Genomic DNA, 27,458 nt, shown 5'->3' with positions numbered 1-27,458 from the left:
CGTCCCTCAATAATCGTCACACTTCATTTTTATCATAAATGATAAGTAGATTGCACATTTTACTAACTCACTTCACTCACATTTTATTATAAAATAAATATAAAAAAGTGGATCCCGTGTTCTACTAACTTTTTCAACCAACTTTTCTTTATAAAACTTGTACCCACGATAATTAATAATTAAACCTACTTATCATATATTTTCAAATAAGGTGATTGATTCTATACAGCCATTATTATTTGTTTTAAAATTAAATTACCCACTCAAATTGGGTGACGTGGCATATCGTGAGCTGCGAATATTGAGATAATTTTGGTTCCGCCAATTTTCTCAACGGAGATTGACTAATACTACCAGAATTTTATAAACCACCAATTACAAAACATAGATGCGCCGGAAATAGCCTCAACATCGGGAAAATGATCGCACTTGACTTCCCGACCTACCTTCCACTTCAAAATTTCCACCGGAAAAGCAGCTTCCTTCTCAGCTACGGCGGCCATGCCTACCAATTGAAGCGAAGGAAGCTGTATCACTTCGCATTATTGCCTAACACTTCAATGCTCGTCGCTTCCGCAAGGAGAAAGCGCCACCGCACGTCATTTTCAGTTTCCGTCGCGAGTTCGGCCTCCGTTCCGCCGGAGCAACCGCCCGACCCCCAATCTAATGAGGTTGCTGGTAGATACCTTGACTTTTTTTTCGTACGCTTGGCTGAATCATGCGTATTTTTGTTATCCTATTTAGAAGGGGGAGGAGGATCCACAAAGGAAGGCTCCAGATGTGCAGACTTTAGCTAAGAGGTTTTGGAAAGTGGCTGCGCCGTATTGGTTCTCAGATGATAAAGCCACGGCCAGGTGGCGGCTTGCCACTGTTTTTGCTCTCACTTTAGGAACCACCGGGATAAGCGTCGGCTTCAATTTCCTTGGTCGAGATTTCTTTAATGCGCTTGCCAGTATGATTTTTCCTCTATTTTCGTTTTATTTTATGTTATAATTTGTTATTTGGTAATGAGAGTGACACTTTCCGATTTGGGGAAGACAAGGACCAAGAACAGTTCACCAAGCAGTTAGCGTATTACCTGGCGGCATTTGCTGGTGGAATTCCGGTGAGCACACTGCTCCTCTTTTTTTAGGTATTGATCATTCTTATGTCTTTTCTATATTAGCAGATTCTGTTATATATAACATACCCAACGTGCTTGTTTGGAAGTGTCAACATACATACTAGTATTTCATATTGAGTACAATATTCTGACTTCTTGTCAAGGCATGTAGGTTAATTATCCATGCATATATTCTTTTGTTTGCATTTGGTTATATGATTGTAGTGTGGGAGGCAATAGAGTGACAGCCGGGTGAACCTAACCTGCTAAAATGATGATATGCATTTTCTCCCCATTAAGTAGAATGGTTGAACCATTTCTGTACTTTGAATTTGAACACATACAGTTTACCATTTATCTGCAAGCAAGGCAGTCTGTTTCTCTAGTGATTGCTTCTAGCTGCTTCACAGATAATGAACACTAACGAGTCTGAAATTTTTGAGTCAGGACTCAGGAGTGCTTCTTTTGTTCTGTTTCCTTTCTCTCTATGTATAATGTTTATAGTTCTAGGATTCTGTTTAGTTTCTAACATCCTGATTGAATTGCTACCTTTCCAGGTTTTTGTTTTGAGAGATTATGCAAAAGATACTCTTTCTTTGAGATGGAGATCTTGGATGACAAGTTTTTATATGGATCGCTATCTGAAGAATCAGACGTTTTATAAAATACAATCTCAGTCAATAATTGATAATCCTGATCAGCGGATTGTTGATGATTTAAGTGCTTTCACTGGGACAGCTCTTGCATTTTCTTTGACGCTCTTCAATGCTGCCGTGGACTTGATATCTTTCAGTAATATTTTGTACGGCATTTATCCACCGCTTTTTGTTGTACTCCTTGCATACTCACTCGGTGGAACAGCTATCAGTATCTTCCTTGGGAGGGTAACTTTCTCATTTTTCTTCTGCTATTGCAAGTAGCTATCAGTATTGTCCTTCTAATTCCTATTCCCTATTAGTTTGCATGTAAATTTTCTTTATAACAATAAGAACGGTCCTTCCTTAGGACTTGGTGACTCTCAACTTCCTGCAAGAGAAGAAAGAAGCAGATTTTCGATATGGACTTGTCCGGGTTAGAGAAAATGCTGAATCCATTGCCTTTTATGGTGGTGAGGAAAACGAGATCCAACTACTGCTGCAGCGGTTTAGCAGTGCATTTGAAAATCTAAGTGTACGGAAAGTTTTTTATTAATTCTTCTAAACATAAGCTTTGAATTTCTGTGTCATTTTGGGCTATTACATGCGTAGATTCTTCTTTCTTATCACTTGTTGGAATGTGTATTCGTTGTTTGTGGTAGTATTAATTTTATACTTGAGGATTCGGCATAGACTGCTCCATCAAAATCCAGCGACTTAGATTCTAGCATAGGCTTCAATAGATAACAAAGTGAACAGATAATACTGAATATGAAACTGCAGTGTTACACTATTGCACCTTAGATCATTCCTGTGTTGACCTCTGGAGTCTGGATTCAACTGGTTTAGCATATCATTATCAAGTGCATGAGAAATCTTTCAAAAGAACATTTTAATTCCTAAAGCTCCTCTTAATTCACACAATTAGTTTCTTATTTAACTTGATAAGATAAGACAAATTACTGTTTCAAGTGGCTAATGTTTGTCTGGCTCACCCGAGAGTATAAAAGAAGCACATGGGTGTTGCTGCAGAAAGCAGAAAGTACACCAGAATGAGCAATATGCATCAGTATTGCTTCTGCACTGTCAAGCTGACCATTATGACAATGTTGATTTCATTTCATTACCATCTTTGATCCATGTCATACATGATTACCATTTTAGTTTTTTGATCTTTTCCTCTTTTTTAAATTTACAGAAATTATTGATATCATCAAGAAATCTGGACTTCTTTACTAGTGGTTACCGGTACCTGATCCAGATCCTTCCAGCAGCAGTTGTCGCACCTATGTATTTTTCTGGAAAAATTGAATTTGGAGTCATAAATCAGTCTGTGTCTGCTTTCAATCACATACTTGGAGATGTTTCTCTTATTATCTACCAATTTCAGGCTATTAGTGCATTTTCTGCTGTTATAGATCGACTGGGTACTGATTCATTTTCCCATATATTCATTAATGCCATACATTATTTTGAAACAGGATAAATTCTTAGCACTTATAATGTCAAGTTCTATTGATATAACCTACCATCATACAAGTATCATGATTAATTGAACTCCAACAATCAAACGGATACAAGTTTAGAATTTGTTTGTGCTAATTATGATCTCTTCAGCATATTAGTAAACCATTATTTGTGCTGTTCTTGTCAACTGCTGCTGGCATTTATGCCTGTGAATTTATGCTAAATTCTCTATATACTCACATTCCAGGTGAATTTGATGATCTTTTAAGTAAGAGCGAAACTAGAAGTGAGGCTGACCCTAGTGAAGGAATTGTTCGTGAGTTTTGCAACATAAATGATTCTAGTGCGTCTAATGGATCTATCGCCTTGGGAAGAGGCCAGGAGTTATTAATGCTTGAGAATTTGACTCTTATGGCTCCAAGCAAAGCTACTCTTATTAGGGACTTGTCTCTGGAGATCTTTGAGAAGGAACATCTTCTGGTTAGTACTTTGTTATCTTGTTGTTAGATGCAGTTTTAAGGGGAGAAATTAGACAATGGTCTGATAGCTGATGCATAGCTGCACTAACAGATTACAGGTCCTAGTGGAAGTGGTAAAACTTCGTTACTAAGAGCTATTGCTGGTCTGTGGAGCTTTGGCAAAGGAACAATAAAATTCTACGATAAATATGCAAAGGATTCTTCACCATGCCTTCCTAATGATGTGGCTTCTTCTGAAATAACTAAAGTGGATAAGATGATACCTGAGTGCGATATTCTTGGAAAGAGAAATGCAAGAGGTGTATTATTCCTTCCTCAGAAGCCATATATGGTCCTGGGAACACTTCGTCAACAATTGCTTTATCCTACGTGGAGTGATGCCACAACGCCCAATGCAGAGAGTGCTAGTTCAAATGGTAAGAAATTTCTCTTACGCCTCTCCATGATAATTGCTTGTATGAAATGTCTGAGGTGAATACATTAAGGGCTTGTAGGCTAAGCATGATAAAAAAATTATCTTATTAATATCTAGTTTCTTGTTTCAAAGTAGGCATATGGCCTTGGTATCTCGAACTTCCTATATTATGGATCTGCCCATGAAATGGGGTTAGTTATACCTGATAACAGGCCAATCATATTAGTTCTTTTATTCTAACAGACAAAATTGCCTGTTGCATTTGGTAAAAACTTCAAAATCTTATCTAAGTTACATATGTTCATGATCTTGTTAACTTCTTAATAAGATTCTCATCAATATGCCAAGATAACACCTGTATTTTCCTTGTATGATTGCAACTAATTTGTTTGCTTTCTAGTTAACCATTGTAGTATTAGTGATACAAGTACACGATGCATTTAGGAGGTAGAATTGTTTTTCCCACTTTCAATTTCGGAAGATAAAGTCACCCACTTTCAACAGAACCCCACGGGTTGGCCCGAATAGCCAGACAATTTGATAGGGTAGGACTGACAATTTATAGCCCAAAAAAACATAACCTGAATGATCTTAAACCGAATATCCCACAATCTGATAGGGTTGGCCCGAAATAAATTAATTCTCACAATCAGCTAAATTAATTGGCCAATTAGATGAGTGTAAGTTCATTTTCCAATAAAATTATAAATGTGCAAGATTAAGGGGCCTTTACTCATATGAATAATGAGTTAATAGTATAAGAACACATTATTTCTCTTGTATCCCAAGCATTATGTAAAAAAAAGCTGTCAGAAAGTTTGCTTCTGATGAAAAACAGGGTTCACTTTTGTTACTTGAGACTATCTCTTGGGGGGTTCAAAGTGCTCCAATTATAATAACTCTTGGGGGTTGAAGAGGTTAATATTGTGTGGACAGAAGCAGAAATTGGCCAATATTGTATGCATATATGAAGTGAGCTTTCAATCATTTACAAGTGAAGGATTGCGTGAGTCAGGAGATGATGCTAAAGGCAGAATAGTATTACAACCACATGTTTGCATTTGCTCTAATTCAAAATTGCTAATACATTGTTTCAGGTTCGCCGCCTTTCCTGATGCTCCCCCAAAACATGGATGCAAGGGCAGAGATGCCTTCAACTGATGATCTAATCCAAGTTCTTGAAGATGTTCGACTTGGATATATATTATCCCGGTTTAGTCTGGACAGTACATATGAATGGTCTAGTGTTCTGTCCATTGGTGAACAGCAACGCCTGGCATATGCTCGCTTGTTGCTTTCAAAGCCAAATTTGGTTCTATTGGATGAATCAACTAGTGCTCTGGATGAAGCCAATGAGGTACATAACAGGTTCCTTCTTTGGTTTCCTTCAGATAGATGTACTCCCTCTGATGCTAAAACCATTTGAAATATTGCAAGGGCTATGGTTATTTTGGTGCACTCCTTTCAAACATTACGGATTTTGCTATAGAATATTCTCCATTAAATTCATAACCATGGCGATGCTCAAAATCTATCAACTAACTAAAAGCGATATTTAGTCGATGATTAAATTAATAATTTTACTAATTTATGAGATGGATGGACAATATATATTTGAAATTAGATAAAATTCATTAAGTCATTAAACTTCAACAATCTAATTCACATAATATGAACTAATTCCTTTAGATTGATGTCTTATGAAACAGAAGAATAACCATGTCATATGATTCCATTGTAATTAATCTATGCATCACAATAAAATAGTAAGGATCACGGATAACTCTTTCTCTAATCAAAGATCTATATGTCGCAGGAGAAGTCTCATCTCTGCAAGCAATACTTATACAATAAACAACGCTGATTAAATCCCGAGCACAATCATTTATTGCCGCATGTATATGCATATACTATTGTTTAGAGTCTTGCTGACTAATTTAAATGCATTGATTTTTAATTACTTTTCATGCATGTTCCCCTTCTGTAAGAGGGTTGTTATTTTGTGCTCGTGGGACTACTGTTCATTAGCTGGAACCAGTACCATCGTTATGCAATTTGATACTATGATTTTCTTTATTCTAGTTAGTCTAGATTTAGGATTGATCTTGACATCTGCCGTGTCTATAGCTGTTATTTTATATACGCAACTTGTGGTTTGCAGGCACATTTGTATCAGCTAATTGAAGCTGCAGGGATAACTTTCGTAAGCATTGGCCACAGAAGGACACTCTACGAACACCATAAGAATGTTTTACATATATCCCCATTGGATACAACAGATAGCGGACCCAACTGGCGTTTTGAGCCGCTGAATAAGGATTCAGTCTACAGTCTGTCCAAAACGTAAAATGAAGCTCGTTCAAGTTTGATCCCTTACGGAGGGTCTAATCAGGAATAACAATCGAAGGACCCAAGTAAACAATTCGGACCCCTCTATCTTTCAATATAGGTAGGTTGCATTGTAGTTATGCCCTGTGTGAAGTAGTGCTGGTGAAGTATTTGATGATAAAAAGCAGGCTGCAAATTTGAGGAGTATCCATGCATGTTCATGCCCTCATAAAAAATGAAGTAGATATAGCATTAAAAGCTGTAGGGGGAAATGATCTATGCATGTGTATTATATGTGTACCTTGGTATTTGAATATTGTTTTGTTGAAGAATAGAAGTTTCTGATTACCTGGAGTTTCACTCATCCCGTGAAATTTAATTATGGGATCTCCCCCGAAAATACAATCGCTGCACTGATTCTCATGCAATACATTCATTGTTCATTATCATATAAGTGTTCGTGAAGGCGACGGCATCGATCAGCATGTACCACTACCACTGTTTATTTTCTTGGTTTGCTAAATCCATTTGAATTTCAAAGGATGGCTACTCTAGTTATATACTCCTATCAATATACATGCATATATGCATAAATGGATTAGGCGTGTCATTAAATTGATTTTGAAACAAAATAGGATTATTGTGGTTGAAAGAATGTGAATATGTTATTTAGGGAGTTGGTAGTGTATAAGATAATAGTAATTGAATTGGATATTGAGGATTAATTAGTGATTTAGTGTCCGTGTTTGACCAGGTACTGTCATATGGTGGCGTAATTTAAGTGAAATGTGAAAAAGGAGAAGAGGGGAAACGTAGGAATTGATTTGGCCCAGAAATAATAGCAACTTGTTTATATGGTATGTAACTATGTATATATGTCCACGGATTTTGAGGAATTTGCTTTCCTATTTTCATGCTCCTCTCACGTGCGTGCCGTAGGGAGCTGTCATTAACTGGATCCTCCTAGCATTTGGATTATTTCCACTCCAATTCCTTTCTGTATAATGTTTCTTTCTAATTCTACATATATGAGCAAGCGCTATTCATAATAATAGTAGTACTTCAAATTCATTTTAAATGCAAAGTCATATTTTATTTAGCATGTTACCATACGGAAAATGTTGCGGCCACAAATATGTAAATGTAAGCTAAGCATTTATGTGTGCGTAAAATAAAAGCACATATATGCGAGAAATCATGAAAATTGGAATGGTGTTGCACATACTCAACTACTTATGGTAGCGATATTTTCTTCACATGGATTTGTTGATATCACAGCGGTAGCCCCCTGGGTCCGCCACTGCTCTCGACATTTTGTTGAGCACTCTGTGTAGCGTGCATGTGTAGATCAATAAAGCACGTTATTGCTACAACTTTACATGGAATGTTTCACTCTATGCGGAGTGTAATAGCACTATATAGAGTGCTAAAGCATCATAGATCAGAGCACACCAAACTCGCATTTGTAAAATATTGTCTTCATTGGGCTAAGTTCTCACAGTTTTGTTCTTGAAGCATTTCGCAAAAGACATTATACAACGGAATTGGGATAACCATTATATAGCTAGTGCCTGCAACTTTACTAATTTGCTGATACGGGAGATGTAATTTACACACCAACAACTTCTTTCTGCTCATTATTGAGGATTCCTTAGATGGTAAACGGTGTTTTAGATAAAGTAGTACCAAGATATAATCTAGGATTGAGTCGTGATATTATTTTAGTTGGAGGGGGTTAACTATGACTAATTATTCCATGATTTTTCATCTAGGATTGAGCTGTGGGATTGAATATCATAAACCAAACACACTACATATTTAATCTCAAAATCAAACCAAATGCCCTCTTAGATGACTAATCTTGAATCTCTGATTTCTCAATTGGAGGGAAAATCTTACCAATCAAACATTAATAAATTAGTACTTGTTGTATATTATCAAGTACTAGTTTCTTCCTTTCCGACTTCTATAAATTAGTACTAGTACTCAGCCTGATTTTTGTTTCAATTGTCCATATTTCTCGTTAATTTTGTGCAGTGTGATGTTATAAATATATAAACTCAAATTTCCGACCCCATTTCCATGGCTATCGAATTTCATTTACATAAAAAAAAAAGAGAATTATCTCAGGAATTAAAATGTAACTTTTGATTCCAGAAACAAAAATATAATTTAACTGGTTCATGTTTTAGTTGTATCAACCCACATCATATTTAATTAATGATATCAAACTCTCTGATCACTTGTTATATTAGTATTAAAGTTTCGATGATAATTTGTTATTCTATTATATTACTATGTTATTAAATATCATAACAACTTAGTCGGCGATTAACGTGAAGACTTTTCTGCCCTTTTAACATATGTCACCAAACAGAATTTCAATTCTCTTGACCGAAAAGGAACAACACATACCCATTTTTTCAGAAATATTTAGTTGCACTAAATTGTACACGCGCATGTACAAAATTTTGGAGGCTAATAGAAAATAGAGGAATTTCGTCCATTCTTAATTTGACTCGGATGGTTCCACACATAAGGTGACATATATCGAATTCATACAAAACAATTAACAATTAGTAATATTAATAAAACAAAAAATGACGGAAGATGATAGTTTTGACTGAGAAAAAGAAATACTAATTGACAGTAACGCAGATTTTAATCAATTAAATGCGGGATAAGGTTTCCTGTTCAACGACATTTTCCTAACTCTTTTATTTCACTATTTTCTGCAGTAATCACACGTTCATAATTCCTTGCATGCACGAATATAATTTAATTATACCTAGCTCCCACAAAATATTTACGCAGTCTAACTATTTACTAGTACCTTTTTTAAAAATATATGTACTAAATTTAGTTTTATTAAGATCAATCCTATTCCAGTATTCCAGGTGCTGGCAATATAGGGTAGGCAGAACTTCCAATTTCTCCTATATTTATTTCTTCATTTTCTTTTTCAATCTAATCTTGGCCTTCACATTTGAGTCCCTCTTTTTAACGACACTCGATTTGTGTGCTCTCAACCGCAGAAATTGTGCTAAACTTTCCACCTGCTTCCTCTCTTTCTACTTGTCTTCTTTTTTCTTACCAAACACTCAATACAATTTCCTAACCCTAACAAGGTCTGCTTCCTCTTCTCCTCATCTTTATCTTCTTGTTATTGCGCGCATACCATCTGCTTTCGTTTCATCTTTGTTTATGTATTGTTTCCCTAGCCTCCTCCAAATTATGCTCCCAGCTAGCATAACTGCAGGGAGATGGGAAGGATGTAAATTTTCACTTTGCTCATGAAAAAGCATATGTTAGTTTATATCCTTGCTCATTTCTCTTGGCCATATCTTTTGTGAAGTTTCATATAACTTTCATATTTGAATCTTTTAAGCAATTGAATTTATAGGGTTTCCTGGTTTGTGAACACATATACATATATGATCATAAAACTAGGCTTCTTCTCTCTTTTTTCATCTGGTTTTTGAAAGGTGAGGAGATCTACTTTTCACTCCCACAAACAGATACTCCATGAAAGTTGCAAAAGGGGTGTAGATCTTGAATTTAAAACAAAGAAAATCTTCATCTTCCTCGAGTTCATACATGAAGAAGTAGATAATAACTTTTTACACTGTCAGTTAATTTTTCTCTGTGTATTTGATGCAGATAATATATCAGAATATGATGGGAGGTGGAAATGGAGCGCTGTCAGTTCCACCGGGATTCCGATTCCATCCAACAGATGAGGAATTACTCTATTATTACCTCAAGAAGAAGGTTTCATACGAACCTATCGACTTTGATGTCATTAGAGAAGTCGATCTCAACAAACTCGAGCCATGGGACCTCAAAGGTTAGCATTTCTTTTACTTTTATTCATTTACTTAATCCTTATTCTTTTCTATATCTGTAAGTCAAATTATTTTATGAATGCTATGCAGTGTATAACATTGAATATTTCCTATGCATTCTCTGGTAGATTTGATCCCTGCAGTATGTGCAGATAAAATGTTTTATATTGTATGTAAACTACTGTGAAATGGAGTACTAAAACTTGAATATTGACTTATTTCAAATGTTTATTGATTTAATTAATCACGTTGGGGGAATAAGAACATTAACAGGAATAATTAAGTGATAGGTGGAGAAATTAGTTTGCCAGATTAAATAATTATACGATCTTTGATATTGACTCCTAGAATTTATAAAGTATAAAGTGGGAGCAAAATCCATTTATGACTTTCATGGCAAAATAAAGTGGAAGTCATGTAATATGTCACTGGATCCCATAAACTCACAATTATTTTATTTCCCCCATGGAGTTCGTGATACTAATCATATTTTAGAACTACTAAAGATTAATGTGATTAGGATTTTGAATTCATCGAGAAAATGTTGACTGCAAATTTCTCAGAAAAGCATCCTATGATAACTTGTGAATCTGTGATGCATTATACTTCTGAGTTTTAAAAACTACAAGAGCAATAGAATATTCCAATATAACTTGTTAATATTTGAGATAATATATTAATATAGTAATAATTACTATATGTATACTAGATAAATATTATCAAACTATAGTAATTCGTGCATGCATGAGTACATACATTTTTGCGTGAAAAATTTTGAGTAACCATTTGTTAATATCCTTATTAATGTGTAGATATATAGAGATGCATGTTGCAAAGAAATCAGCACTATTTGAGAAGAAATTCCAGTGTCAGTACTATCATTTTCTTTAATTTTGAACAAGGCTAAATTATAAATGTAACATGCAGAGAAATGTAGAATTGGGTCGGGTCCCCAAAACGAATGGTACTTCTTCAGCCACAAGGACAAAAAGTACCCTACGGGAACCCGAACAAACCGGGCAACGGCCGCTGGTTTCTGGAAGGCGACCGGAAGAGACAAGGCAATCCACATGAGCAACTCAAGGAGGATCGGGATGAGGAAAACCCTAGTTTTCTACACGGGCCGAGCCCCCCACGGCCACAAGACCGATTGGATCATGCACGAATACCGCCTAGACGACGACAACGCTCCTCACCATGACCACATCCAAGTATGTTCAAATTTTATTACATCTAAAATGCAGATAAAATATTGTTAACAAATTGTTCATTAATTGTCATTATCATCTAGTGTCTCATCAAATTACAAAGACACTATAGGTAAAATAAGATATTTTAATATCATTTTTATACTAAGTTTTATCGCCGGTTTTTTAAAATTTCTGGTTTCGTCACTGCACACAGGAGGACGGATGGGTGATATGTAGGGTTTTCAAGAAGAAAAACCTGAGCCGCGGGTTTCAGGCGGAGATGGAGCAAGAGGAGCCGATGGTACCTTTCCATAACCACGCAGTGGGTGGTTGTACCTTGGAGCCCGCATTCAACCAGAATCTCCCGCAATTACTGAGCCCCGAGCAAGCGGGCGTTTCGTCCTCATTCATGTCGTCGCTTCCACTGATGGATCTAAATATCCTCCGTCCAACGCCGGGCGCAGGGCCTTCCTTCATCCAACATGAGAAGCTCACCGGAGACTGGTCGTTTCTGGATAAGCTTCTCACAACTCAGCAGAGCGTGGATCACATCAACAAGTTTGCTGATCTGCGCTTTCCCTTTCCATATCATGGTCTCGAACACGATTTCTCCAAATTTTCCAAGTAGAATTGTTTTGTTACTTCTCAAAATGCACTATTTTATCTTTGGACCTCATCATGGAAATTATATATACTGCTCTATGCTCATGCCAATTTTTTTCTTTTATTTATTTATTTACACACCATTCACCAAGGCCCCTAATCTTTCCTCAATAAGTACAATGCTAATGATGTAGATGCTTTTTACCTTCACACAGAAAGTGTATTGATCCATTCCTAGTTGATTTTTGAATCCTTAATTACGAGTTGACTATCTGCGATATTAATGAGTCATAGATTCACTTGGTTAGAGTTTACACCATTAATTAATTAGGTTGTTTTATTGTTGTTCAGTATTGCACATACAATACATCTCTTTGGGAGTTACTCCCGTCTAGATATACAATTACATCTCTTTGGGAGTTAATCCTCTCTAGCAATACAATACGTCTCTCTCACGTCTTTTTATCGTATTGGTCACGAACTTAAAATATTGTCTAACAAAAACAAACATTTCACGATTGTCAGTATAGAAACAAGTTTTTTGACGAAAATATCTTATTTCATTGAGATTACTCCGTCCCATAAAAATATATGCACTTTCCATTTTCGTCCATTCCACAAAAATTTATGCATTCCATTTTTGAAAAGTTACCATAATTTGTTACTCATATATATCAACTTATTTACAACTTATATCACCATCAAAACACTAATGATAGTGTGAGTCCCACTATCCACTACTAACACTACTTTAACCATCATTCTCCTCCTCTCTCTTTTTATTTACCAATTTTGTCTTAATTTTTTTACCAAATTATTCTTCCGTATTTTTATGGGATGAAAGGAGTATCAAAGAGAGTATAAAATTAATAATATATTAAACCATATTTAAAATTTACTAAAAATACTAAAATCTGGCTAAAGTTCATAATTTTAAAAAAATAATATCCTGTGTAAACAAGATCTAAAACTATTTTGTTAGTAAAAGTTTATGTTTGAAATACCATCATAGATAACTATTTGAAAATGTTTGTACCACTGTCTCCAAATGAAGTTATTTTATACTTCTGATAAGGCTAATTTCATGTATTGGTTATGGGGATAAATTCTGTAATTTCCTAGGTTTAATAAGGTTTTGTAAGCCAAGTGTGTAGAAAAAATGCCAAATTCAGGAAGAGAGGAGTCTGGCAGAGGAAGTGAGCAAAAAGAAGGAAATTTACCAGACGAAGGAGCATCCTAGAAAAAAGGGGCAGAATGAGCAATACAAGGAAGAATCTAGAAGCTCCACCCCTTATAAATAAGAGTACGCGGCACACATCAAGAAATCATCATCATCCTTTTAGCTCTTAGCTCAGTTTTCTCACACTCTACACACACACTTGGGGGATTGGTTTGGGGGTTTTTACGGTTCAAGGTTTGAGAATCAGCTTGTGTAACACCGTCTCCACGCGAGTCGAAGATACAATCTAGTTTCTGTTTTAAGTTTCCGATCTGAATTTCCCGACACTTCGCTGTTCGAAGCTCGGTCCTATTTTGTTAAATTTCTGTTGAATCTGCACTTGTTTAGCTATGGAAGTTGTTGCTATGGTTTCGTTTCATGTTATTACTGTTTTTCTGTTTACTTTGGATGCTTTTAGCAATTGATCTGAGTTTTATAGTTGAATTGTGTGGAGATAGTAGTTGATCGTTTGAATCTGGTTGAATTTGTGTGATCGGAGATGGGAATTGCTGTGGTATGTTGGGGATGGCTTGGATCCGGAGAGGATGAAGCGTCCAGTGTTTGGATCTGTTCATTTCTGCATGGTTTTGATGTTTAGTTTCTGTTTTTCTCATTTACCTCGTCTAGCAATAGTAGATCTGCGTAATTTCAGTAGTTGATCGTAGTTTAATGGTTTAATTCAGCTTGCTCTGCTTTGTGTTATAAGTTTACTCTGTTTTCTCTGCATTTTGGGATCAAGGATCGTTAGAGAAGATGAAGCTAGTAGTTAGTCGAGCCTTTAGTTAGTTATTTTGCAGCTTTTCATCCGTACTTTGCTAATTCGGGAAATGGTCCCCACGATCTGTCTTTCCTCTGTCTAGGCATTTTTAGGAAAAGTTGTTCATTAGGTCTAGTAATATGTTATCGCTGGAGTGTTGTCTCGTTTACATCTTGTTTTTCGTCATGCATATCTCCGTTATATTTGCCTAAGTCTAGCTGTTAGAATAAAATATTTACATTCCTCAGTCTAGTAGTTAAGTCTCAACCCCACAAAATGCGTGGCAGCAGCCAAAACAAGTGTCCAATTCTCTTGCATGTTTACTTATGCCTCCATCTCTGTGGGATTCGATCCCTACTTCCTTATACTAGTTCTTTTTAGTACAGTGGGTTGAGGGTTTTGAAAAGCAGGGAAGGATTGTGTACCCAACGACCGAAGGTTTTGAGGATTCTCTGAGTTCCAAGACCCCGTGATCTAGCGGATTTTCTGAATCTGAGAAGTCTGACTATATTATTTACAAACACACGAGAACACATTTCCCTTCAGGCTCTTCAAATGGCGCCGTTGCCGGGGATGGATGGCGTAGTTTGTTTGCATGTTTAGAGATTTGGCGTATATAGTTTTAATTTCCTTTTATTTGTTTTTCTTTTCAGTTTATGAGCAGAGGCTCACGATTTAGAAACTGGAGTAACTCGTCTGGGTCAAGGAACGCTCAATTCAGGTGGCAGGTCAAGGAGTCAACATCCACAGTCATCACCAGATCAGGGTTAACAACCAGAGATCCATTTCCGTTTGGCTCAGAAAGTGACGAACAGTGGAATTCGTCAGGCAGAGAGGACCCGAAGTCATCATCAGAAACAGAATACTCAGAAACAGAGGAGGAAGCAGTCGTTGATATGGAAAACCCAGTGGACGCTGATCCTGAGATTGGTTCTTTCGCCGCACATCTAGATGGCGAACCAGCCCATGCTATTGTCTCGAATCAGCGTCAAAAGTCCATCGACATCAAGACGAACGTGCTAGGCGTTCTACCTACTTTTTCAGGACGGAGGAATGAGTGTCCATATGAGTTCCTAAATGAGTTCAGCAAGTTGTGCAGTATCCAGAAGAGGCCGAATGATGCTACGGAGGAGGATTATCGCCTGCGCGCAGTCCCGTTTGCTTTGAAAGGAGAGGCCAACACATGGTTGTTGAGGCCGCCATCGGACTCAATTCACACCTGAAAGGATTTTAAGTTGGAATTTCTGGACTACTTCTTCCCGTCAAACAAAACCAATGCCCTCAAAAAGGAGATTCAGGAATGTAAGCAGGACTACGATAAGTCCCTGAGCCAATATTGGTCTCGGTTTAAGGGATTACTCGATGCTTGTCCTAATCATAGAATGATGGAAGTGAGACGTTTTACCTATTTTATGAGAGAGCTAATCCTGAGTCCAAGGATTTGATGAATTCCTCGAGCGGGGGAATTTCACTAAGAACAAGGCGAGTGGAGCACAGAAGATTCTGGGAAGGTTGATCGATGTAAAGAAGGCATACGACAATCCACGTGCCATCATGAGGAGAAGTTCAGCTAATGCAGTGAAGGAGCAAGAAGGAGAAGGGGTTGGGGACAGGATAGATTGATTGGAGAAGGCGCTTCTAAGCGCAATTGAAAAGAAGAATTCCCCTACCTCGCAGGAGAAGGAGAAATCGCTAGGTCAGGAGGACAATCAACTCCAACTCTATTAGGGTCCACCACCCGATGGAGAATTCCAAGCCCAGGCGAACGCGGTGGGGAATTGGAATCAGAATAATCAGAATACAACACTGGAACCAGTGAAAGATTAAAAAGGCCCCATGGAGTGACAACCCCTGTTTCAGATGGGCTGATGGGAACCAATAGCTTCAACTGCAGTACCCAGGTCCAACCGAAACCAGCAGACTTGGCCTAACCGGACTCAAGAAGGGCTGCAGCATAATTCTAACTGTCAGGGAAGAACCAAGAAGGGTCAGACCGAAGGTTTCGAGGATTCTCTGAGTTCCTAGACCCCATGATCTGGCGGATTCTCTGGATCTGAGAAGTCTGACTATATTATTTACAAACACACGAGAACACATTTCCTTTCAGGCTCTTCAACTTCATTTCATTAGAAATGAAACATTTATTTGTTGGCACATAATTGTATATAGTACTTTTCTGTTTTATACCCCTCTTATTTTAGGAGTCTCATTTGAATTCAACACGAGTTCTAAGAAATATAAATGAAAGCATAATTTTATATAGTACTTTTTCTGTTTTATACCCCCTACTTTAGGAGTCTTATTTAAGTTCGACGTGAATTTTAAAAAATATAAAGTAAAGTAATTTTATATAATATTTTTTTTGTTTATATCCCCTCTCATTTTAGGAGTTCTATTTGAGTTTGACACGAATTTTAAAAAATATAAAGGAAAATCGGTGAAAAAAGATGATGAAATGTGAGTCCTATTTATATATATTATTTTTATAATAAAATATAAGTAAAAAAAGGTTAGTAGAACGTGAAACTAATCATCATTTATAAAATATTTTAATCAAAATTTTTAAAATGAAACATCCAAAAATGGTAAACAGGACTCCTAAAATGGGAGAGAAGGAGTAACAGTAAAAACATCATGAAAATTAAAATATATATATATATAATATTAAAAAATAATAATAAATAGAAGAGAGAAAAATAGAAAGAATAAATTAAGAGAAAAATAAAATTAAATAAAATAAAATATATTTTCTTTTACTAAAACGAAAAATGATTTCATTATTATGAAAAAAATAAAAGAGCAAAAAATAAAAATAATATTATTTTCATTTTTAATACGACAACTTTCAAAGAAAGTTTTCTTTTTTAATGAATAGAGAGTACGCCGCAAACGAAAAGAACTAAATAGGTTGCCAGACAAAAACATTGAGTAGAAGAAGTAGCTAATTTTAAAAGGAGGATGTATCGAGTGAGATATATCATGATTGTTTTTAGGTACTGTATGAGTGTATCAGAGTTGCAGACACATATCTGTATATATAGTAGATGTGTAAATTATTATTAAGTGCGATCTAGATAAAGATTACATACAGAGGTAGCAGCTCATTAATTCCAAAATATACTAGAATACTATGCTTATATGCTATGCTATTATCATAAAAGAAAACAAAACATAGAGGCAAGATACTAGTAGTAGATGGGATAGAGCTAGGCGGTGCCGGTAACGCCCAAATCATCCTTATTGTCGTCGTCGTCCTTGCCAGCTCCAAACACAGGTCCGCCCAAGCCGGCCGCGTCCTCCACTTTATCCTGAATTTTCTCGATTTGAATCCCACCGGCGTCCTCCTTGGACCGCGGATCAAACCGAGTCTTGTTCTGACCACCTTCCACCGACTCGTACGTCGTCGCCGTGAATGATTCCGGCGGCTGTGCTCCTTGTGCTCCCGACATCGTCTTTTCTTTCTGTTTCTACGCTTGCATGCCCTTATTAATTTACACTATGTACACATATATATTTCCTCATTTCAATCCATCGGCGGATATTTATCTGCTCCCAACACTCAAATCTCCTGCACGTGTCGTCTGATCTATCTACACGTGGCTGCTAGATGTTTGTCTATATCCACACACTAGGGTGTCTCCGGCGGCCCCTCCCACTCGCCCTTCCCATGCCACGTCAGCACTAGCCCCTCCCATTCCACTGCCACATCACTAGCCCTTCCCACTGCACTAGCCCTTCCCACTCGCCCCTCCCACTAGCCCTTCGCACAATTAAATTAAAATTCACGGAATTAAAATTCAACACAAATACGAACGGAAAATACGAATATTTCAATAAAAAAAAAAACATACATCATTCGGAAAAAAAAATTACATAGTAGATAAGGCATCCCCAAAACGCGGCTTTGGAGCAAAGTAGTCCTCATACAACCGCTGATGTGCAGCAATGTGGTCCCGGGGTACATGCCGTCGGCAATGGATCGGCCGAGGCACGGCCGCCGCCTCTCGCTGCCTCTGCCGGATCCGTCGGTCAATCGCCGCTTGCACAGCGAGATCCAATTCATCATCGCTAAAGCCATCACTATCACTAGCGCCTCCGCCACTACCACCCGCACGACTACTCGCCATTATAGATAATTGAAAAAAGAGGTTAGAGAGAGAAACTTGTCAACACAAGTGGTGTGAATGAAATGACATTGGAGGAGCCCTATTTATAGAGTTTTTTTTTAAAAAAAATAAAATAAAAAAAAATTAAAATGTCGGACGTCCGAGTGGGACGGGCGACCTTCGCCACAGTAGCGTCCGTCCCACTCGCCCGTCGACGGGAGGGGCGAGGCCATCGCAGGGGCACTCGGGACGGGCGTGGGCGCCCTTCCCGCCCACTATGGCGCCCGTCGGGTCACCCATCCCCGACAGACGAACGGAAAGGGCGCCGTAGGAGACACCCTAAATCAAAATTGAAACTGATATAAACATAATGGTATTTCGTCTTGGCCACTTGAATTATGGGACAAATTGGAGGAAATATTTTGCAATAGATACCTTTAGCCACGGACAAATAATTAATCAATATTATTCGGAACCGGAACAAAGGCTATACTAATTTCTAATAAATTATTGAGTATTACGAAATTAAGCATAAGCTGGAATAGCTCAGTTGGTTAGAGCGTGTGGCTGTTAACCACAAGGTCGGAGGTTCAACCCCTCCTTCTAGCGATTCTTTTATTATTTTCGATTTTAATCCTTGTTCTGTTTTTCCGATTTCTGGTTATGAGATTATTTTAAATTTGCAATTTTCAATTCATCCAGCTTGTTGATCGAATTTATTGTCCGACATTTGGTTGATGGATTATTTTTCAGTTTGAAATTTTATTCATATTTTAGTTCTTAGGTTGCTATTTTAATTAAGTTTTTGTTTATTGATTTTATTTTTCAATTTTTAGTTGATGGATTTTTTTAAAAATTCTGCAAATTTAATTCAATTGCTGGTAATTATTTATTTTTAATATTTGGTTATGAATTGTTTAAATCTGCAATCTCTTTATTTTTGCCTTCGTGATTGAATCAACCACTTGTAATATTTGTTAGTCCTATATGATGTCATTTTAGTGTCAATAACGTGACCTCATTTTGGTTGACATTCAAGAGTACAATATAATTAAGTTAATCTACTCCTATAAGCTATGTCAGTGTTAGATTCTTAATAGATTGTAAAATCAGAATAATTAATTACTACTATAAATCAATAATTTAGTAATTTATATATAAATTTAAAAATAATACGGAGTATGTAATATTGGAATTTGATAAATGTTTTAAATATTTTGCATCCATATGATAAGTTTCAGATGTCTAGAGTCATTACAGTGTATTCGTTCGTGAAATATGTGTATTGATAATTGATCCATATAATTGGGCTACAACAATTGGGCTAAACACAAGATTGCTTTATCTTTTTAGATTTTATAAGCATCCATTAGTCTAATTAAAATTGGGCCTGCGTCAATTCTGATCTGGGTTAGTTTCACTATTTATGGCAAGAACTGTATTAAAATAAGTATTTATTTCTTTTAGATAGAGAGAACATATTCGATTAATAAATACTGCTCTCTCCGTTCCAGATAATTTGACTCAGTATTTCATTTCAGACCATCCCACATAATTTGTCTCATTTCATTTTTACCATTCTTGGCAGTGAACCTCATATTCCACTAACTCATTCCTACTGACATTTTATTATAGGGATATTGGCATGTAATATCACGAAACTTTCAAAAAATTGGGTTTTTCCCACGAACTTTAAATTTAGCAAATAATATCACGAACTTTACCCCAGGTTTGTTTTTTCCCACGAATGAAAAAATTCATGTTATTTTAATAGATTGAAGAACAATTTTGTAGGGTGTGCTTCAAGAAAAACTATTTTCAAAGATTGAAAAACTTGAAGCTCTCAAAATTGTTGTCGAGAAATTACGAAAACAAATTCATATCATAATATTATTTGTGGGAATTTTTTCATTGGTGGGAAAAAACAAACCAGAGGTAAAGTTCGTGATATTATTTGCCAATTTTAAAGTTCGTGGGAAAAGCCCAACTTTTTGAAAGTTTCGTGATATTACAAGCCAATACCCCTTTATTATAAAACTAATACTTTAAAAGTAGGACCCACATCCCACCTACTTTTTCAACTCACTTTCCATTAGATTTCTTAAAACCCGTGCCGGGTCAAAGTGTCCCGAATTATCTGGGACGGAGGGAGTATATGTCTATATTGATTGAACAATGCAATACTATAAAGCGGTAAATACTTGATGTGTAATAATAAATCACATTTGAAAAACAAGATGTGAAAGACTTAGGCTTAAGAGACATTGGTGATATACTGATATACTTAGAATAGGTAATTGTGAGAGTGCTACAGCCTACAAGTATTGTGACACAGCTAGTATAGTTAGGTGTTGGTATATGTAGTAAAAGTCCATTCGTCTAAAACCAGAAAGGGTGAAAAAAAACAAAGCCAAAATAGAGTAAGACAGCAATGGCAAAAGTAGAATTGGAAATGATAATTAAGATATAGTATATGCATAGCATAATTGAATATAGTAGTTGTACTATCAATGTCCTTAAAATTATTTGGACCTATATGTAGAGGAGATGATGAATGCATGAAGAGTTAGCTTGTGCAATGAGGCAGTGCAAACCAAAGTTATAGAAAAGCCAAAATTATGGCATTCTTGAAATGGAGGAATCTCAGTTGTAACATGGCGCAGAATAAGGGGTCAAACTGCTCAGCCCCAACAATTACTCACCACCTACTTCACCACCGCATCCACATACATTTGATTTCCATTATCACTTTTCTCTGTTATAATGTCATTATAAAGGATATTATAAGTATTGCAGTAAAAAACTCGAGTTCAATATAATCTTCTTTTTTTTAGTTAAGAGAAAGTGATGGTGGAAATAAAAAAGAGTCCCATTGTTCAAGGGACAATCACATGATACTAACTTGTACTAGTACTATATATAATCTATTGTAAATTATCAATTATATTAAACAAAATAAGAGGACCCTACAGTATCTATGTTTATCAAAGACACACACTGCAAAAAATATGAAAACTTACACATGGATGGATGGACGCAAGTATATAAATTTGGGAACTAAAATCGATATTTCCATCGGCATAGATATGAATATGTTTAAACAAATGCATGGACCTGATTTTGATGCAATCACTTGCAAAAGTCCAATACGAAAGTAGAGCTTAATTGAAAAAAAGGAACATTATTTAGGACATATAAAAGCACATGATCGTAATCTTGTAATACTTCCTCCATACATGATTAGGATTCCAGTTTACTATCTTGGTTAGTCCTTAATTAAAAGTTATAGTTTATTTTGACCATAAATAGTACTCCCTATGTTTCATCCAAGATGACTATCTTTCCTTTTTTGTTCGTCCCAAATGAAAATGGTCATTTTCCAATTTTAAAAATAACATCCTTTCTCCTCTCTCCTCATTAAAATATTCAACTAATTTTTTTCTCTCTACTTTATTCCACCAAACAACACTTCTTAAAATTTCGTGCCACTCAAAAATGCGGCCATCTTGAGTGGGACGAAGGGAGTAATTATGATCCACATTATACTAATTTATTTTAGTCACATTTTTATTACAAAATTAATACATAATGAGACTCGGTATCTTTTTTCACCCATTTTCATTTATATTTTTCTTAAAATCCATGCAAAACTCAATCAAGAATCATAATCGCGGACAAACTATATACGTAGTAAGTACATTTTTATGAATATCATCCCTGAACAACCCATAATAAAACAAGTAGAAGCCAAAAGCACATTACTTAAAAGAGCGGAACTAATACTGCTGTTTATTACTATTTGATAAATGATGAATTGCCACGTTTGATTGTGCTTTATTACGGTGGAATATAATTCGAATTTATGGTGTATATAAAGTGAGACATAAGAAAATCGAGTTTTAGTATTTACAAAAATCACACGTTCAATTTAACGAGTATGTACACACCTAATCCGCATATCTAACGGGGAAATATGAGTAAATGGAATATTGGTTGGTTTGGTCAATAAATACATGTAATTAATTAGGTGAAAAATGTGAAATACAAAAGACAGCTAGGCGATGAGTGAGATTTGCACATGTTATATCCGACCTCTGCACCTTGCCAGCTTCATTTTTAACCAAATGTCTTTGACCTTTTAATTACTTTATATATACCATATATATTCTCCTTATTAATATAATCCCACTTGTATCATTCATCACTAAATCACCATTTCATTATCTTATTATCGAATAAGATCTATTTCATTACGTGTGATATTAGGTCATTGTAAGAAATAAAAATCCTAATATCAACTAAAAACCAATAAATTCAACTTCCACCGACCGCCACGCGTAGTAATTTTCAATATTTTTATTAGCTTATTCGCTATTCTTTGGAGCTTCTTAGAGTTTAATTAATTGAGAATGGGACATAAATTTCATAATTTATTCGATTAAGAGTATAAATTATAGATTTCGTGTTGAGCTGTGAAGGAAGCTGATTATATTTTAGCTAAATCAGTCGGCCAGCTGGTAAGTCCATGTTAATTAAAAGTATCTAATTCAGTTTCCCACAAGTTTTCAACCGTTTGCACTGTTATTAAACACGGTTAATTCTACCATGATTGTTTGTTTTTTTTACTTAGTCAAAAGACTCAAAATCAAGTAGCCTACAGTTATAGAATTAAAACTATATTGCTGCATTTAATGATGAGTCACTGTTTAGGATATAGTTTAGCATTTAAGGAAACTGAATTAATTACGAGATGATGATATACTAATTATGCTTTATACCTTGCTGCATAAAAGGCCACTGCTTTAAAGATTGTTTTTTTTTTTTTTTTTTGAAGCGATAAAAGTTGATTGTTATAACTTATAGAGATCGTCCAATACTGTTGAACGTCGTTTTCCCCTTATATATAAAGCGAGTGATAAAAGTTCTTGATTATTTTATATTTAAATAAATAATCAAGATTTATATATCCTACTTTAAAGTAGTACTAGTACATGATATTGTCCTGCATGAAGTACTTTTTTGCGGGCATATTTTATTATACTACAAAAATTAACACCTTAAATATCTCTATCATCATTATATACAGATACTAGATTAAATGATATTGAATGTAACATACAGTACTACTACTAATTTATTATTTCAACATCAATCAACTATATTATAGAACGCCATTTGTGTTAGATCAACACACGTGTGTAGTATATGAGCTCAGAAATACATTTAAGAGAAACGCGATAATTATTCTATTGTTAGATGAGGTTTTACGAAAATATGAAGGGAGATAATATTTTAGATGGCAAATGATCTCTTGATCACGAGCTTTGGACAAAATTAAATATTTTTCATGAATTTAAAACTTCATTGCAAGAATTACGAGCTTTGATCATGTAGTAAATTTCTCATGATTTAGGAATATTTGAATATATGCAATCGAAATTGAGTTGATAACTCTAAAATGCTTATAGTGAAACTGAAGCATGCAATTGCTTCGATGAAATAGTAGAAGCGATGAGAAAGTAAATAATTTCTTTAGTTTTAATATTTAAAATGACGTACTTCATTTTAATTTTGTCACGCTAGATTTCTTAATTGTGATCTCATAATTCAACTTGTTACGCTAGTTTCGATTTGGGATAAATCCAAGATGCTGTTTTGATAAATTGACTTATCAATTCAACTTTATTTTTGACATCTCCTATACGGACTAGCATGTTGGATCATTTTCATCAGAAATTTAAATCGCGGAAATAGGGTCGATAGTCAAAGTTCATAAGTTTTGCGAAAAATCGCATAAATATCACAAATTTTTAAAAAACCATTTGGCCTAATTTACATGATAGGCAGATAGGCAGAGCCAAGACAAGGACAAGGACGCAGTGTGTGATAAAATCAACCATGCTCGAAGACAGCCCACAATAAATAATGGCCTTAAATAAAAGTGATAAATATGCATGTATGCCAGAGCGATAGAAAAAACACCATCAAATATAAATCCAGTTAAGAATATTAAAATAAAATAGCAGCGTAAATTGGAGTGACACCCATCTCTAAGAGCGCTATGATTGCTCGCCCCCACCTCGCTTCATTTCTATGCGTATATATCTCTGTCGTTTCGATACCCTCCCCGCCCCCCAAACAAATATCATCACATTTTCTACTTGCACACTTAATATAGTCATGTCTATCCTACACTCTCTGCTTTTCATCTTCTTCTTCCTCATTGCTGATTCTCTCAATGCCCACCAAGGGGTGAAATACGAGCTCATTCACCGCCACGATCTGCATCCCGGCCCCCTGGAGCGCCTGCGGGAGATAGCGCACAGCGACGCGATTCGCGTGCGCGCGATATCGAGGAAGGTGAGGCTAAAACAGGGCGCGGGGAGGCGGCAGGCCCGGGAGAATCGGTACGAGCCGGCTTGCAACAATGGGAGCCGAGCGGAGCATTCTTCCGGCGAGCTTCCGATTAATTCCGGCGCCGACTACGGCGCGGGGCAGTACCTGGTGAAGATGAGAGTGGGATCGCCGGCGCAGAAGGTGGTGCTGATCGCCGACACGGGGAGCGACCTGACTTGGAGCAGCTGCAGATACAAGTGCCGCGGCGCCAGATCATGTGGGCCCACCCACCGCCGCCGCGTCTTCCGCGCGGATCGCTCCTCCTCCTTCAGGACCGTCCCCTGCTCTTCCACAATCTGCAAGACTGATCTTGCCAATCTCTTCTCTCTCTCTCGCTGCCCTTCTCCCCTCGACCCATGCTCATATGATTACAGGTAGTTGTTTGTTTTTTTTAATTTATTTGATTTTCTTCCCATACTGAGTAATGTATGTGCAAACTCTGATTCATCACGGATGCACACATGTGACTGCGAAAGTAGAAGGACCATTGTTTTTACTATCTGATTAATTATTAACTTATGATTAGCTAATTAAGTGTTGGGATTGAGTTAATTAATTAGGTGACATGGATATTATGATAATGATGCTTTTATTTTTCTTTTTTAATTGAATTGACAGCAAGTAGCACCCTATCTTAGATTTTCTCTCAGATTCAGCAATGTCTGTCCATCCATCTAATGTTTGTTAGGTCACTTCTCTTTCTGACACCACCACACCACGTGGTTAACCAAATATAAATACTGATTTATTTTTTCATCACACATGGAATCAGAACATTCATTTATTCTTGCTCGCTAAATTACAAAGCAAATGTGGCTAGCTGAATAATCTCCCCATATTAAGAGGTATGCGGCACAGAAAAATGTGGACCTTCATAATTAAATATTCATCGCTATAAATGCTGACTAGTAGTAGTACAATTTTGTGTGAGCAACCCTGCAAATTCTTGCCGGTGTAGTCATTACAGCTCTTACCTAAATCCAACATCGCAATAATGGCGGTTTACCACATGCCTCTACTGTTTAATTGCACTTGAACTAGTCTGATTTTTTTTATTTCACATGATTAGGTACTCGGATGGGTCAGCCACGCTGGGCGTATTCGCCAACGAGACCGTCACGTTCAGCCTGGCCAACGGGAGGAAGGCCAGGCTGCACGACGTCCTCGTTGGCTGCAGCGAGTCCGCCCGCGGCCAGAGCTTTGTGGCCGCGGACGGCGTGATGGGATTGGGATACAGCAACTACTCGCTGGCCGTGAAGGCCGCGGCGAAATTCGGGGGTAAGTTCTCGTACTGCCTGGTGGATCACTTGAGCCCCAAGAATGTGTCGAGCTATCTCATATTCGGGTCCCACAAGGATGTGAACATCTCCGTGGTGAGAATGCGGTACACGGAGCTCGTGCTGGGCGTGATCAATCCGTTCTACGCGGTCAACGTGAAAGGCATCTCTGTCGGGGATATCATGCTCGATATCCCGGACGAGGTGTGGGACTTGAGCGGTGTTGGTGGGGCGATCGTGGACTCGGGCACGAGCCTCACGGTGCTGACGCAGCCGGCTTATCAGCCCGTGATGGCTGCTCTGCGGGAGTCACTGCAGGGCTTCAAGCGGCTCGATTTGGATATCGGGCCGCTTGAGTACTGCTTCAACTCGACCGGGTTTGATGCGGCGATGGTGCCAAGGCTGGTGCTGCATTTCGTGGATGGGGCGAGGTTCGAGCCGCCGGTGAAGAGCTACGTGATCGATGCTGCTCCCGGGGTGAAGTGCCTTGGATTTGCGGCCGCGGCGTGGCCGGGGGCCTCCGTTGTTGGGAATATTTTGCAGCAGAATCATTTCTGGGAGTTTGATATTGGCAAGAGTAGATTGGGTTTTGGTACCTCCTCATGTGTTTAGTAGAGACTTAATTTGGCCTCATTCGTGTTCGTGTTGATAAAGCAGTCATTCTGCATTGTAAAAGTCGCAATCCATTCCCTTTCTCATTCAAATTTGTATACATAGATTGAAGGAAACCATAATTGTTTCAGGACTTCCTCTAATGTTTATTTATTAGCTTTTTTTGGCTCAAATAAGTGACCAGAATTAGGATTAGGTTTCTTCATAAGAGAGTCCCACAGCTGCAGGAGAGGCGCCATGATGGATCGAGAGTTAGGTCCTAACGCCCGTCACGATTAGTATTGTTCTGCCTGTGATTGATTGGACACACCGCACACGTAACAATATGTCTAGACCACTGAATTTTTGTTAACTAACTAGTTGAAATTAAGATTAATGCCGACACAAGAAAATGGGTATTGGTAATATTTAGGACAAGAAAGAATGTTGCATCTATTATTGGAAACAAAGCAAAGTTTGATATGTCGTTATGAAGCATTGCCATAACACGAGCATGTTATTATTCTCATTTCTCAGCCACAATATACATAAAGAAATCTTTTGAAATATCAGTTGTGTGCCATATAATGTAACTGGAAAATTCTCAGCATGTACAAGAGTGGGGTATAGTGCTTCCTCCCCTTTCACTAATAATTTATGGATCTCTCTCTTACAAAAATAGGTGATGGAGTGATGGGCCTCAAATTCAAACTGTTATTAATAATGATGATGTGATGAATTAATCAATTAGGATATGATGATTGGATAAATGATCAAGTTCCAGTGTTCTAAAATTGCGCCACATTTTGCGCTACCAGATTGCTACCTAATACGTCGATTTTAATATCGGTGCAAATTTTGACGTTTACTTTGTGCCAAATGATCAAATAAATATGTTAATATTTATATTTATAAGGGTATAAATCTTTGTTTTCTTGTCATCGCAAATAATTGTTTATATATCTGTTAAGCACTTATTGTGATTTCATTCTCTCTAATCTTCATGTCGGTTATGCTAGAAACGGATCGACAATGGACTAATAACGGA

The 27,458-nt window shown here is 36.9% G+C and overlaps 4 protein-coding genes and 1 non-coding gene across 11 annotated transcripts; 4 read left to right on the top strand and 1 right to left on the bottom strand.

Annotated features, from left to right (window-relative positions):
• Nucleotides 1–358: 358 nt before the first annotated feature.
• Nucleotides 359–7,525, top strand: LOC125190522 (ABC transporter D family member 2, chloroplastic-like). 5 transcript variants are annotated; one of them, XR_007170936.1, is made up of 11 exons: nt 359–671; nt 745–952; nt 1,038–1,105; nt 1,660–1,986; nt 2,108–2,272; nt 2,936–3,164; nt 3,452–3,684; nt 3,775–4,099; nt 5,196–5,455; nt 6,260–6,512; nt 7,181–7,525. XR_007170936.1 is itself a non-coding variant. In XM_048087843.1 (10 exons), the coding sequence occupies exons 1-10, from the start codon at nt 420–422 to the stop codon at nt 6,443–6,445; spliced, it is 2,253 nt and encodes a 750-aa protein (XP_047943800.1). In that variant the 5' UTR covers nt 360–419; the 3' UTR covers nt 6,446–6,780. The 5 variants fall into 5 exon arrangements, 1 of the variants encoding a protein (XP_047943800.1); XR_007170937.1 differs by having other exon boundaries at nt 7,164–7,525; XR_007170934.1 differs by having other exon boundaries at nt 360–671; nt 6,260–6,547.
• Nucleotides 7,526–9,426: 1,901 nt separating this feature from the next.
• On the top strand, nt 9,427–12,175 carry LOC125190768 (protein SOMBRERO-like). Of its 3 annotated transcripts, none has more exons than XM_048088165.1 (4): nt 9,427–9,554; nt 10,087–10,273; nt 11,199–11,482; nt 11,676–12,175. In XM_048088165.1, exons 2-4 carry the CDS (start codon nt 10,102–10,104, stop codon nt 12,087–12,089), a joined length of 870 nt encoding a protein of 289 aa, XP_047944122.1. In that variant the 5' UTR covers nt 9,427–9,554; nt 10,087–10,101; the 3' UTR covers nt 12,090–12,175. The 3 variants fall into 3 exon arrangements, with proteins under 3 accessions (XP_047944122.1, XP_047944124.1, XP_047944121.1); XM_048088167.1 differs by lacking the exon at nt 9,427–9,554 and adding an exon at nt 9,607–9,733; XM_048088164.1 differs by lacking the exon at nt 9,427–9,554 and adding an exon at nt 9,607–9,911.
• A 4,899-nt stretch (nt 12,176–17,074) lies between these two features.
• On the bottom strand, nt 17,075–17,552 carry LOC125187305. Its single transcript, XM_048083869.1, has one exon. It carries the CDS (start codon nt 17,487–17,489, stop codon nt 17,247–17,249), a length of 243 nt encoding a protein of 80 aa, XP_047939826.1. The 5' UTR covers nt 17,490–17,552; the 3' UTR covers nt 17,075–17,246.
• Nucleotides 17,553–18,681: 1,129 nt separating this feature from the next.
• Nucleotides 18,682–18,755, top strand: TRNAN-GUU. The gene has a single exon. It is a non-coding gene; the product is annotated as a tRNA-Asn (tRNA).
• Nucleotides 18,756–24,180: 5,425 nt separating this feature from the next.
• Nucleotides 24,181–26,566, top strand: LOC125190930 (aspartic proteinase NANA, chloroplast-like). The gene is made up of 2 exons (XM_048088353.1): nt 24,181–24,916; nt 25,612–26,566. The coding sequence occupies exons 1-2, from the start codon at nt 24,240–24,242 to the stop codon at nt 26,429–26,431; spliced, it is 1,497 nt and encodes a 498-aa protein (XP_047944310.1). The 5' UTR covers nt 24,181–24,239; the 3' UTR covers nt 26,432–26,566.
• Nucleotides 26,567–27,458: the final 892 nt, after the last annotated feature.

Source organism: Salvia hispanica, chromosome 5, assembly GCF_023119035.1.
Source record: "Salvia hispanica cultivar TCC Black 2014 chromosome 5, UniMelb_Shisp_WGS_1.0, whole genome shotgun sequence".
NCBI classification, from domain to species: Eukaryota; Viridiplantae; Streptophyta; class Magnoliopsida; order Lamiales; family Lamiaceae; genus Salvia; species Salvia hispanica.
This window is presented reverse-complemented; position numbering and strand designations above follow the sequence as displayed.

Excerpts from the sequence above, each read along its gene's own strand:
- LOC125190930 (XM_048088353.1), top strand. The coding sequence starts at position 24,240 with ATGCGTATATATCTCTGTCGTTTCGATACCCTCCCCGCCCCCCAAACA. Across the intron at positions 24,917-25,611 it reads CCATGCTCATATGATTACAG|GTACTCGGATGGGTCAGCCA; the intron begins GTAGTTGTTTGT and ends TCACATGATTAG.
- LOC125187305 (XM_048083869.1), bottom strand. The coding sequence starts at position 17,489 with ATGTCGGGAGCACAAGGAGCACAGCCGCCGGAATCATTCACGGCGACG.
- LOC125190768 (XM_048088165.1), top strand. The coding sequence starts at position 10,102 with ATGATGGGAGGTGGAAATGGAGCGCTGTCAGTTCCACCGGGATTCCGA. Across the intron at positions 10,274-11,198 it reads CGAGCCATGGGACCTCAAAG|AGAAATGTAGAATTGGGTCG; the intron begins GTTAGCATTTCT and ends TGTAACATGCAG. Across the intron at positions 11,483-11,675 it reads CTCACCATGACCACATCCAA|GAGGACGGATGGGTGATATG; the intron begins GTATGTTCAAAT and ends CACTGCACACAG.
- LOC125190522 (XM_048087843.1), top strand. The coding sequence starts at position 420 with ATGATCGCACTTGACTTCCCGACCTACCTTCCACTTCAAAATTTCCAC. Across the intron at positions 1,987-2,107 it reads TCAGTATCTTCCTTGGGAGG|GACTTGGTGACTCTCAACTT; the intron begins GTAACTTTCTCA and ends GTCCTTCCTTAG. Across the intron at positions 3,685-3,774 it reads TTGAGAAGGAACATCTTCTG|ATTACAGGTCCTAGTGGAAG; the intron begins GTTAGTACTTTG and ends CTGCACTAACAG.